General features: G+C 49.6%; 1 protein-coding gene across 2 annotated transcripts in view; it reads right to left on the bottom strand.

Annotated features, from left to right (window-relative positions):
* The window catches only part of DISC1 (DISC1 scaffold protein), a 389,098-nt gene that overhangs the window by 316,115 nt on the left and 60,228 nt on the right, over positions 1-12,755 (bottom strand). For both annotated transcript variants that reach the window (XM_070471094.1, XM_070471092.1), the window contains exon 2: positions 4,820-5,799. In XM_070471094.1, coding sequence (XP_070327195.1) covers positions 4,820-5,799 — 980 coding nt within the window. The remainder of the gene's footprint in view (positions 1-4,819; positions 5,800-12,755) is intronic.

Here is a 12,755-nt window from a genome sequence, read left to right on the forward strand (position 1 = left end):
TTCATTTTGTCACTCCACCACCCTGAATAAAGGTCATCCCTCTTCCACACAACAGACATGCAAATCACTGCAAAGAGCATGACGTTACTCACTATCCAGGTGCTGGATAAAAAAAGGAACTTACACTACAGATCAACTGTGTCCAGATCCTATTGTCTGAGAGAAGATGTGAGTTTAATTTGAACTGTAGGGTGAGAAATGGAATATTTCCTGCCATATCAGTAAACATGGCTGTCACAGTCATCACTGACTGCAGCCTTCCGATGTAACCCAGTGAGCCCTGAGGGAACTCAGGAAGGAAAAGAATATCTGTCATCTAGCAGCCATCAGACTGCAGCCATTCCCTATGGTGAGCCCCAAGGAAGCTCAGAATGTGAAAAACACAGAATATTGGCCCCAGAGAGCTGAGGTCGAGTATCAAAGGAATGATTTCAGTGAGCCCAGACTCTTGCATCTTCCCATACACAGAAAAGTGCTAAACTACTTAACCTGGGATATCTGGGTTTTGTTAATTAACAATAATCTTTTGATGTTCAGAGTACCTGCCCTTTGTTGCAAAACTGCTATATAACCTGGCTCCCCCTCTTGCAACTTTGGAGCAGTTCTCTCAGGGTCACTTGAGATGCTATCTCCTGGGCTTAAGTCCTAAAAATTCCCACCAAATAAAACATAACTCTCAACTTTTAGGTTGTGAATTTTTTTTTAAAGGTTGTGAATATTTTTTCAGTCAACAAGGAAGAAGAGTGGATTCCCTTTTTGACTCAAATTCTCTGCCTGAGCCATTTCTCTAATGAGCAATACTCTATAACAATGAGCAATATTCTGAGTCCCTGCTGGGCATCAGAACCAGTCTGAAGCACTGCTCATGGACCAGCACTTTTAATCCTCACAACAACCTATCAAGCGGGGACTGTGGTTACCTCCACCTACTACGAGAGCATCTTGAGGCACAGAACAATGAAGGAAATGACTTCAGGTCACACAGCAAGGAAGTGAAAGCACCAGGCTACCAGTCAGGCAGTCCCACCAGCATGCCAGTAGTACAAGCCCCCGGGTGACCTGCCAGAAACCAAGACCCCATAAAACAGCTCTCCGGTAGCTTATAACTAATCTTTTTAAAAGCTGCATTTGGTCAATAACAGAGATAAGAAGAGACATATCTAGGGTGTGTTTCATTTCTTTTTTTTTTTTTTTTTTTTTTTTTTTTTTTTTTTTTAGGGGCTATGTTTTATTAAGCTAATTAGTTTTATTAACCCTTGACTCCAGAGATCCTAACATGGTTCTTTGCATAACCCTAACCCTTGCTCAGTGCTAGGGGGTTTCAAGTAACTGCCGTGATTCCACCTGTAACACTAGCTGCCCTGGGTGCCAACTGTGAGCCTAGCCCCCTAGGTATAGAATCTCCTGTGAGGCAGGCACTGTAGTTAGCCCATTTTACAGATCTGACAACTGAGGTTTGGAGATTAACTAACTTTCCAAGTTCATTTAGTTGGTAATTAAGAGACTTAACAATTAGGCTATTACTGTAGTGTTTGCTCTGATGAAAAGGATTCTAAACTAGAAGGCTTTTTTTTTTTTTTTTTTTTCCCATTTTTCTAGTTATTTTTATTTTTTTTTTTTTTTAATTTTTATTAGTTGGAGGCTAATTACTTTACATCATTACAGTAGTTTTTGTTATACATTGATATGAATTAGCCATGGATTTACATGTATTCCCCATCCCAGTCCCCCCTCCCACCTCCCTCTCCACCCGATCCCTCTGGGTCTTCCCAGTGCACCAGGCCCGAGCACTTGTCTCATGTACCCAACCTGAGCTGGTTATCCGTTTCACCCTAGATAATACACATGTTTCAATGCTGTTCTTCTGAAACATCCCACCCTTGCCTTCTCCCAGAGTCCACAAGTCTGTTCCATACATCTGAGTCTCTTTTTCTGTTTTGCATTTCATTTCTTTTTAAAACTAAAGATCACGGAATCTAAAAGGTGAGCCAATGTGGTTTTCTGCAACCAGAGCCTCTAAAATTCCAGCTCCCAGGCACCCCAATGTCCTGGTAGTTCAGAGAATGGCATGGTGAGTCTGTGGCCCTCACAGAGCATATCTGTTCAAGGTTTCACAGACTCCAAAGTATCAAAAAATTTAGGTTCTCGGGAGGGCATGGTCTATATCTGGCTATATATATGCATGCTAAGTCACTTCAGTTGTGGCTGACTCTTTGCGACCCAATGGACTGTAACCCACCAGGTTCCTCTGTCCATGGGATTCTCCACCAAGAATACTGGAGTGGGTTGCCATGCCCTCCTCCAGGGGATCTTTCCAACCCAGGGATCAAACCCAGATCTCTTGTGTCTCCTGCATGGGTAAGTGGGTTCTTTACCACTAGCGCCACCTGGGAAGCCCCTTATATATTGGTAAAAGGAGTTGAAAAGAAGGGAAAAACTGTTGGTTCTACCAAAACTGAGGGACTGGATATTGTGTACTGACTATAGCAGACCCATTGCCAAGTGATTTTCTGTTTGGTTATCTGGGAGGAAGGGAAGCTGGTCTTTATAACCACATTGTACTTCTGCTTGACTTGGGTCAAAACTTGGATTTTTGAAATGCAGATATGTTACTGAGATTTTTCTTAAAAGATCTGGAAATAACGTGTTGCAAACTGGCATTCAGAGTCCAAAAATCACAGTGGTGCAAACCTCCACAGAGTGTTTGGATCCTCGTGTGTGCCTCTCAGCATCTCTCCTTATACCTCAGACATTCAATCCAAGAAGTCTATCAATTAGATTCCTGCAGCCCATCTTACCAAGATAAATTATTTCACTAAAACCAAAATTTTAATCAAGCACCAGGCAGTATGCCAGGCATCAGGCATTGAAAAATGGCTAAGAAAAGTAAGCTGGAGATAAAGAGCTCATGGTCAAGTGAGGAACTTGGATCGCAAACAACTGATTATTAAAGTGAAGAGTGCTGTCACAGGACACATCTAAAGGGCTGTGGGCAGGGATGCAGGGAGGCATTCATTCGGTCTCGGGGCGGGGGGCGGGGGGGAGGGAGGAGAGGTCTCACAAGGAAGTGGCTTTGGAGCCACACTGACAGGAATTGGAAGAGCTCGGCAGGAGGCACACGGCAGGAAGGTCACCCAGGGGGAGGCCCAAGACACAGGAAGAGAGAGCGGCCGGACAGCTGAGCCGGAGGAGGGAGGCGCTGGGCAGCTGCAGCAGGTCAGGAAGGGTCTCCACTGTCCGGATGAGGGGTTTGGAGACCATCCTAAGGGAAGCAAGATGCCACCAAATGTTTTAAGCCAAGGAATAACAGCATCCCAGCAGTATTCCCAAAGACAACACTGCTGACCTCGCGAGGAGGAATTGGGGAAGAGAGACTCTGGAGGAAAGTCAATACGTCAAGACCTCTTACTGAACTCGGGTGGAACATAACAAGCATTTGAACCAGGCAGGGACCATGGCCGTGGCCGTGAGAGTAGGTTAGCTGCAGGACTGGGGGCACTTAACGATGGAGCAGAGGTTGGGAGAGAGCAAAGGGGAAGGTGCTGAAGAACCTGCAGCTCCTCTAAGGAGCTGGATGCCTTCTATTAGCTCAAATCAACAGTTACAGATCAACAGTGATGCCTGTTAGGACTGGTTTAATGGGTAAGACAGTGGTGTCAGTTTTGGACATGCCCGACTCAAAGACTCCGTGCACACTGCACTGTCCCTTGCACACTGGCCCAGCTGCTCTATCTCCCTGGGTGATAAATCTTATGGCTGGTCTGGGACGGGGCAAACAGGGATGTGGCTGGGACTTTAGGCCACAGGTGAGGGGCTGAGAGCAAATGAGATCAGTCCCTCGGAATGAACATGAGCCTCACATTTTCAGGTTCTCCTTCCAATCCTGATAAGAGAGGCTTTACTTCCCTACTTACATGTACCTATGCCACACACACATGCATACACATGCACATGTGTATACACCTCCACATATATACACATGCACACATGTACACACACATATGCACATAGATATACATGTGCACATATACATGCATGCACACCCCAGAAGGAAAACAGTCTTTCAACAGGACGAGTCAATGGGTCACCACACCACAAAGCACCTCTGCCCGGGTTTCCCTGGGAACTTTCTAGGGTAGAACAAGACTGCCTAGTCGACGGTGGACCCACCCCTCAGATAACCGGGTGGCCAGCAACACTGCAATGTCAGGACATACATCTATACAGTCCATCCTAATTTCCAAAGCACTTACATTCCCACTGAACCACGGAATAACCCTGTGTGGTGTTATCATCTCTAAAAAAGGAAACTAAGGGGCTGAGAGGTTTAGTGACCAGAAACAAAGCCCCCGATTCCATGTCAGGAGCTCCCATGGCTACAGTGGGAGATGAGCTATAAATGCAGAAGCGACTCTGGATCGCCCCCAATATGGAGCATCACCACCTCTATATCACCCAGTCCATCCACACACCAGCCAGCTCCATCTCCCCTGTTCCCTGGTCCCAACCTCCCACTTCAAAGAAGAACTCTGCTGAGCCAATCAGGAGTCACCCCTGCCAGAAACCGCAGAGGAGCCTGTGTCCCAACAAACAACAAACCTGAGCATCTAAGGGACAGAGAAAACGAGACAGATTTGAGCTCAGACTGAAAGAGAAGAAGCAGGAGGGCAGAAACATCTTTTTGCAGCCAGCCACCAAAGGTGCTGCTGCATTTTCCAGTGGGAAATCAGTCAACCCCAGAAGCGTCGTTTCTGGCCCTCTGCCCAGAACTAATCTGAGCCGTGACCATCCCGGGCCTGTAGGCTGGTAAGACACCCACCTCCAGCCGTCTCCGCTGGCCCTGCAGACAGTGCAGCAGTGCTGGCTCACATTTGCTGAGCAGGGGGTCCCACCGGTGAGCATCCCCGGGGCTGCTGGCCTCAAACCACAAGGGATCCAGGGAGCAGGAGGAGGCAGCATCCGTGTCCAACAATGGAAGAGTCTGGCACTCCAGCCCGGGGCTGCCCCCCGAGGTCTGGGAAGCGTCTGCCAGGCTCTGAGAAGCCTTGAGAGTGAAGGGGAGAGAGAGGAGCTGAGGATGATCGTGGGGCCCATCCAAGCTGGCAGCCTTGGCCTCTATCTCCTTCAGGCTCTGATGAGGGCCCTCAGCCTCTCTGGAGGGTGGGCAGCCTTCTGCTTCTCCCCGCTCCCCGGCAGAGCCCAAGGAGAGGCGAATGAAACTAAAGCTGGAGGTAAAGACATCCTGAGAGCTGGCAGGGACAGAGGGGGCCTGGGGGCCACTCCCGAGGCTGCAGCTGGTGTCACTCACGTCCTCCGGGGATGGACAGCCTTTGTTCCAGGCTTCCTGGCAAGGGCTCGGGGCCTCGCGAGTGTCCATGGACGGCAACTCCCCTTGACAGCCAGTGGCCCTGGGGCCACACAGCCTGCTGAGCCTATGGGGCAGGGCAGTGCCAGCTCGGGGCTGAGCCCCAAGGAGCCCTGGGCTTCCTCTCACGGCCGTCAGAGCCGGTCCTCGGTGCCCCACGGAGGCCAGAGCTGAGGCAGCCGTGCTCCTGGGAATGAGGCTCCCAACTGAGCGACCTCGCCACTGGCCTCCAGGGTCAAGGCCACACGGGCTGGCCCTGGACTCAGGGCACTGAGACTCCTCGCCACACGCCCCACCCTGGGCCCGGAACGGAGCGCCCACTGGCGGGGAGAGGAACCCGATCCTGGGCCCAGCTGCGCTTCTCATGTAGCCCGGCCTCCGTGCCAGCCGCCTCCTCCGAAAACACGCTGCAGGTGGTGAGCGATCTTGGCTGCCTGGAGAGAAAGAGAAAACATCATCATAAATACACACACACACACACACACACACACACACACACACACACACAAACACGTCCCTGGCTCAGCCAGAACTGGGATGGAGAACAACCCCGGGCTCAGAGGTCATCCCTTGGGCATCTGTCAAACAGAGATGCTGGCTCAGTGGTCACCACACCAACCTGGTAAAGAAACTCTGATGATCCTCAGGAAGTGCCCCCTGGGGTGTGTAGACACAGCCCAGCCTCCCAGCTCCTCTGTTCAGCAGAGCAGCAGACATGGCTATTATGCTAACATGTTTCAAGCACAATCTCGGCAGTTCCTTCTGAGCCCCCAGCATCCTGCCTGTTGATCTTTCAGGTGCATCAGTGCTTTCATCCTGGAGTGGCCTGGAAAGCAAAGGAGCTGAAGCCAAATGCCAGCACACTCCTCAGAATGAGAGCCAATCACCTATGCTGGCTACTCTTAAGATATATGTATGGTTTCATTACCTGAGTTTTCCACGGCTTTGCATGCCTACAGACCGTGGAAAGCTGCCTGAGACCCTATGCCCATCAATTCATCTCACAGTGAATGACAGGAGGCCCTCTTTACTGTGTTCTCCAAACCAGGGGCTGTGTTCCCCTCCCAGCTATGCGAGAAGGATGGAGACAATAAAATTGTTGATGCCTCTCAGAGGCATGATGCTATAGCAGCTGAGAGCATGAGTTTCAGCACCTCATCGCCTAGTTCAAACCACATAGTGCCATTTCTTGCTGTGTGACATTTCTGAAGTTACTTAGCCTCTCTGTGCCTCAGTTTGCTAATCAGTAAAATGGAGGTATCAACAGTACTTCTCTCCTAGGATGGTGGTGAGCATTAAACTAAATGAGTTACTACAGGCAGACCCCTCAGAATGGTGCCTGGGACTAACAGTAATTGTGATTAAAATGTTATTAACAGTTATTATTTTGATATTTTGTAGCACCTTGTTACTCATGACGTATCCTCATCTGCAGTTAATTTCCATAGTTCCCTACCAAAGTCATGTGAATCAACCAGGAATTGTAACATTTCTTTCAGTTAGGGAAACTGAGGCTCAGAGAAATCAAACCCCTGCAAGCGGCTAAGTCTTGGGCCCTGGAACAACTCGAATCAGACTGGATGGAAGACGCAAGAGCAATGTGAGGCACAGCTGTGTGTATAGGGCAGCCTGTGCTGAGAATTGGAGCAGAGCTCCCCACCACTACTGGGTCCACACATCCTGCCCCACTTCCCAGAATACAGATGGTCTCAGATTCTTCATCAAGTAAACAGAGAGCACTAGGCATCCAGGATCCCACTGTGTTATGACCACGCCCTGCCTTTAAGTTGCTTGATAAATGGTGAATAAATGAACGGGTGCGAGGATATATGGAGGGAAAGTGAGATGGATGGATGGATGGATGGATGGATGGATGGATGGATGGATGGAGATGGATGGATGGATGGATGGAGATGGATGGATGGATGGATGGATGGATGGATGGATGGATGGAGATGGATGGATGGATGGATGGATGGCTGGATGGAGATGGATGGATGGATGGATGGATGGATGGACTGGGGCCCATCTGACCCCAAATCACATGCCTTTTCTATATCCTTTACCTCCAATGACACCACTTAGGATGACAAGTTGCAATGACAAGAAGTCAAAAGAAAGGTTTTATTTTTTCTTTTTTCTTATTTTTCTTTTCTTCCATCAAGGTTTGCATTGGTGGGAAAGAACATGACAAAAAGCTGCAGAAAATGTACAGAAGGAATCATTAATACATCATTTTGGACCACTCACTAGGATGGCTACTATTGAACACACACACAGAAAATAATTTAAGTGTTGATGATGATGTGGAAAAAGTGAAACCAGTGTGCTCTATGGGAATGTGCACTTACGGGAATGTAAAATGGTATAGCTGAAAAGAGTATAGAAATTCCTCAAAGAATTAAAAATAGAATTACTACATGGTCCAGCAATTCCACTTCTTAGTATATACCCAAAAGAATTGAAATCAGGTTTCAAAGAGATAACTGTACCCCTGTGTTCATAGCGGCATTATTCACTATACACAAAGGTGGAAACAACCCAAGAGAGCCTTGACAAATGGATGGATGACACATGGTCTGTCCACACGATGGGAAATTATTCAGCCTTATTTAAAAAAGGGAAATTCTGACTCCTGTTAAAACATGAATGAACCTCAATCTTGAGAACATGACGTTCAGTGAAATAAGATAGTCACAAAGGGACAAGTATGTTTGATCCCACCTATGTGAGATACCTTGAGGAGTCAAATTAATAGAGACAGAAGGTAGAAAGATGGTTGCAGGGGCTGGAGGAAGGCAGACGGCTGGAGGGAGGAGAATGTTGGGAGCTAGTGCTCAGGGGGCACAGAGCTTCACTCTGGGAAGACAACAAAGTTCTGGAGATGGACAGGGTGACAGAAACAAAGCAATGCTAACATCCGTAATGACACGGAACTGTACGCTTGAAAATGGTTACAAGGGTAATTCTGTGTTATATGTGTTTCACCTCAATAAAGAAAATTTTTTTTTAATAGACCAAACTGGGTCACCATGCTCTGTGATCCCAAGGAGACCCACCCTCTCCCTCATTGCTCTCGCCATCTGAGGCTGCCCGCTGCACCTGGAGGTGGTCAGCACAGGGCAGAGGCATGCCAAGAAGAACTAACTCTCCTCTGCCTATAAAACTGGCAAAATATTTTTCGAAGAAAAAGGAATCCAGAAGGAAGCAGAGAGAACACTGAACTCTGGCTTCAATTACCAAAGGAAAACTATTCAGCAAATTCATACCTTCAAAACAGAGTCCTATGAAATCTGTATTGTTTTTTGGCTTAAAGAGACTTTAAACTAATTTTTTTATGCAAGTCCAATCACACAAATAACCCCTCTGAAGTTAAACGGGCAACGTTAAGTAGAAAATAATTTGTTTGAAATTTCACTTCTTTTCAAGTAACTGTAGGTCCTTGGGTCTGAGTAGCCCTCCTTAAAGCTACTCAACCAAGGGTCTGGAACCTCCCCAGCCCTGGCCCAGCTGCTATCCAAGCACTTCCCCAATGGGAGCCTGAGTTCCTGGGTGGGGGTCGGGGGTGTCCTGTAAGATGCCGTCAGGCCACAGTGTTCATCAAATGAGGGGCTGAGAGGTAGGGGTGGGGAAAGGGGGGAGCCCAGTCCCTGAATCCTCCTGTACGCCAGACATCCCCCCAGGTGGGAGCCTTCCCAGAATGTGACCCCAGAAACAGAGACTGTCACACGCTCTCGATCCTAAGCCTCCAGAGAGGGCAGAGGAGCTAGTAGGGTTGGATCTGGAGGGCACCTGTGGAATGAGCCAGAAGGGGTATCAGAAACCCATATGGAGCACACGGCTGCTCTGAAACCTTTTTCCACTTATTTTTAAATTTTTTTTTTTTTGAGGACATTTATGATGTCCCTATGGAGAAGGAGCTGGCAACTCACTCCAGTATTCTTGCCTGGAGAATCCCCATGGACTGAGGAGTCTGGCAGGCTGCAGACCCTGGGGTTGCAAAAAGTCAGACATGATTTAACAGACATGCAACTTAACACACACACGCGCACCTGATATCCCTCTGTGCCTGCATGATAAGTCACTTCAGCCATATCTGACTCTTGGTGACCCTATGGACTGTAGCCTACCAGACTCCCTGTCCGTGGGGTTCTCCAGGGAAGAATACTGGAGTGGGTTGCCATGCCCTCCTCCAGGGGATCTTCCCGACCCAGGGATCGAATCCTCATTTCTTAAGTCTCCTGCATTGGCAGGAGGGTTCCCAACTGGGAAGCCCCAGCCCTCTAACCAGAAACCAACTGTTACTTATCTACCCTGCCTGAAATCCGCCCTGACATCCAAGCCCAGCCTTCACATCCTGCGGTTGAGGAAGGCTTCTAATGCATCAGACCTTGGAGAGAAAGAGTCCTTCTGGCACCTTGCTGCAGTCAGCTCTGGGAACACAGGTTCAAGCGGGCAGGAAGTTGACTGTGGCAAGACGAGGGAGAGACCTGAAGCCAGCTGTGCCCTCTGTTCTGTGTAAACCCAGAGAGGGCTCCAGTCTGCGCAGCTGGCCCCAGACAGGCTGAGACGCAGGCAGGGCCTCAGCAGCTGTCTCCTTCCCTTGCAGCCTCACACTGCACAGCAGGCTCTAGGGGAGGGGAGCACAGTCCTCTCACTTCCTCTCCACGGCGCAGACCGGCAGGCCCCTGCTTGTGTGGGGTCCCATCTCCACCCTATCCACCCAGTGAGCTCTGAGACTGAAGGGAGGGAAGGATGAGGACTTCGACTCGGCCCAGATGTCACGGGGCTCCCACACACAGCCCAGATAAGATACCCAGGAGCATCTGCTTACATAATTTATGCAGAAAATTGGAGAAACCAATGTCACCAGCCCCGTCAGCAAGGATCCTGCCTGCCCCACCTCTAAGACTCTCCCTTTATCCATCCAACCCCTCCCCCATCAGCTACCTCGGCCAGATTACCCAGCTCACAGGCCTTCACCAAGAGTCCACATCACTCCTCGTCCCTATTTATTGATACCCAGCTCTGTCAGTTATTCTCTTTGGTGTATATAAACTGTTCTCAATTTATGCTATAAATAAGCTCCATGAGATCGTTACAACAGCCCCCCGCCAAATCCTAGTATACAGAGAAGGCATCTAATATACATTGACCAAATAATATTCATTTTTGACTAGGAAATCTAAACTACGCAGTTTAAGAAAACATACTCATGAATTTACTTGGAAGACCTTAAAGCCAATACCCAAGTTAAAATCTACACAAAATGCTCATGTGGGTTTCGGAGAGTTGCTCGATGATGCTAAGGCCCCGTGGGGAAAGCACTTCTGCCTCCTGAAGGGGAAACACAGGGACTCAGAGGCACTGCTGAGGATGTGTAGAATAGTCAGAGAAATACAACATGATGACTTCACAAAACACAACCTATGTATAAGTGTACAGTGGAAACATAAGTGAATATACTCTTTTCATGGAAGGAATTTTAATCCTATTTGTCATGGTCAAGGCATAGACTTTTATAAAATGTTCAGATTAACCAAAGGTTCCGGATCATAAAGAAACCACACAAGCCTGAGGATTAACTTGTTTTCCAAGAACCAGAATCCAATCATATACATTAAGCACAAACACTCAACTGAGCGCAAGTTCCTCTTTCTCAGACAGTTCAGAGAGCACCTGGGGATTCGGAAGTGCCTCGGGGTCACTATAGCAAGAATCTGGTGAGCGAGACAAGTGCTGGAGAAAAATAAATCAAGCTTTACTGCATTTCCATTTTAATTGTGCGATCCACGCCAACAAAACCAGTCCTCACTGAACACAGGATACTGAATGGGGATGCAGACAAGGGCAAGACACCACCCCCTCCCCCAGATTGCTTACAATCCAGCACGGGATGTAAGTCGTGTACAAACACCGTCCCAAGATGGAATGACTGCTCAACCACAGAGGATGGAGAATTCCATTTGAAGTTAACTAGTGGAGTTATCTGGGGCTTCCAGGTGGCGCTAGTGGTAAGGAACCCACTTGCCAGTGCAGGAGACATGAATTCGATCCCTAGGTCAGGAAGATCCCCTGGAGGAGGGCATGGTAACCCACTCCAGCATTCTTGCCTGGAGAATCCCAGGGATAGAGGAGCCTGGCGGGCTACAGTCCACGGGGTCACACAGAGTCGGACACGGCTGAAGCACCTGAGCACGCACGCAGTGGAGTTGCCCAGTTGGCTCAGCTGGTTAACCTGACAGTTCTTTGCCTTTAGGCAAAGCAGAGGGCTCTCTGAGCTCCAGAGTACTCCTCACTGTATCTGCTACCCCAAAACTCACCTCCTGGAGCTGAAGGAAGGAGAGGGTGAACACAGACCGTTCCGGGGGAGACAGGACAACTCTTACAAGCAACCTGGGCCCAAGAGCCCCCCGTCAGCCTGACCAGAGCCTCCTGGGCGGTGAGACTCGCTCCTTCCTGGTCTTCCTGGAAGGCTTCCCTGCCCCCGCCTCTATCCTCAGGGGCACCTCCTTAAACCTCGCCCACGTCTCGCCCCTCTGAGCGCCTGCCTCTCGGAGGAACCAGACCCTGTCCTGAGGGAGCGTGGTGAGCGCTCAGGGCCCCCATCCTCCTGGGAGCGGGCAGTGGCGACCACGCAAGCACATGGAGGAACAGAGACGGGGAGGTGGACGGGCAGCCTGGCGGTGCCCGGCCACGTAACAGAGCCCTGGTTTGGTCAGTGGGGTCTTGGAGTGACATTTAGATGGGACCTGACAGTGAGCGGGCGGCAGGGAGGCCATGGGGAGGCTGCTGGGAAGATCCTGAGAGAGGAAGGGGCAGAGCTGCAAGGGCAGGTAGGGGACCCTGGTGACAGGCAGGTGGCAGGATGGAGCTAGCCGCTGCATCCAGCTGCAGCAGGACCAGCTCCTTATCCGGAGAGTGATCTCTGGAAAGACGCGGGATCTGATCTGCATGTTTTCTGAGATTCCCTCTGTGGAGGAGAGACCAGACAGGAACAAGAAAGGACACAAGGACAGCACTTAGGAGGCCCCAAACGCAGGGCAAAGGAAGCCCGCAGCTTCCTCCACACAGCAGGGGGGGCCCCGGGCCAGGAGGCGCCGTCCTCCTGATGTCTGCATCCCGCTCTGCACCACAGCCAGCCCAGGACCCTTCACAACACGGGCAGGGAGTACACTTTCTTCTGAGCATTATGGGCATGCTGCCCACCCTCCACCGCCCTCTGTTGACACTTATTTTTTTAATATTTAGTTTGGGGGCTGTGCCAGGTCTTAGCTGTGGCACATGGGCTCTTCATGAGGTCATGAAGGACCTTTCACTGCGGCGCTTGGGCTCTCTCTCCAGTTGCAGCATGGGCTAGTGCGGCACACAGGCTTAGTTGCTCCGTGGC

Source organism: Odocoileus virginianus, chromosome 7, assembly GCF_023699985.2.
Source record: "Odocoileus virginianus isolate 20LAN1187 ecotype Illinois chromosome 7, Ovbor_1.2, whole genome shotgun sequence".
Lineage (NCBI taxonomy): Eukaryota > Metazoa > Chordata > Mammalia > Artiodactyla > Cervidae > Odocoileus > Odocoileus virginianus.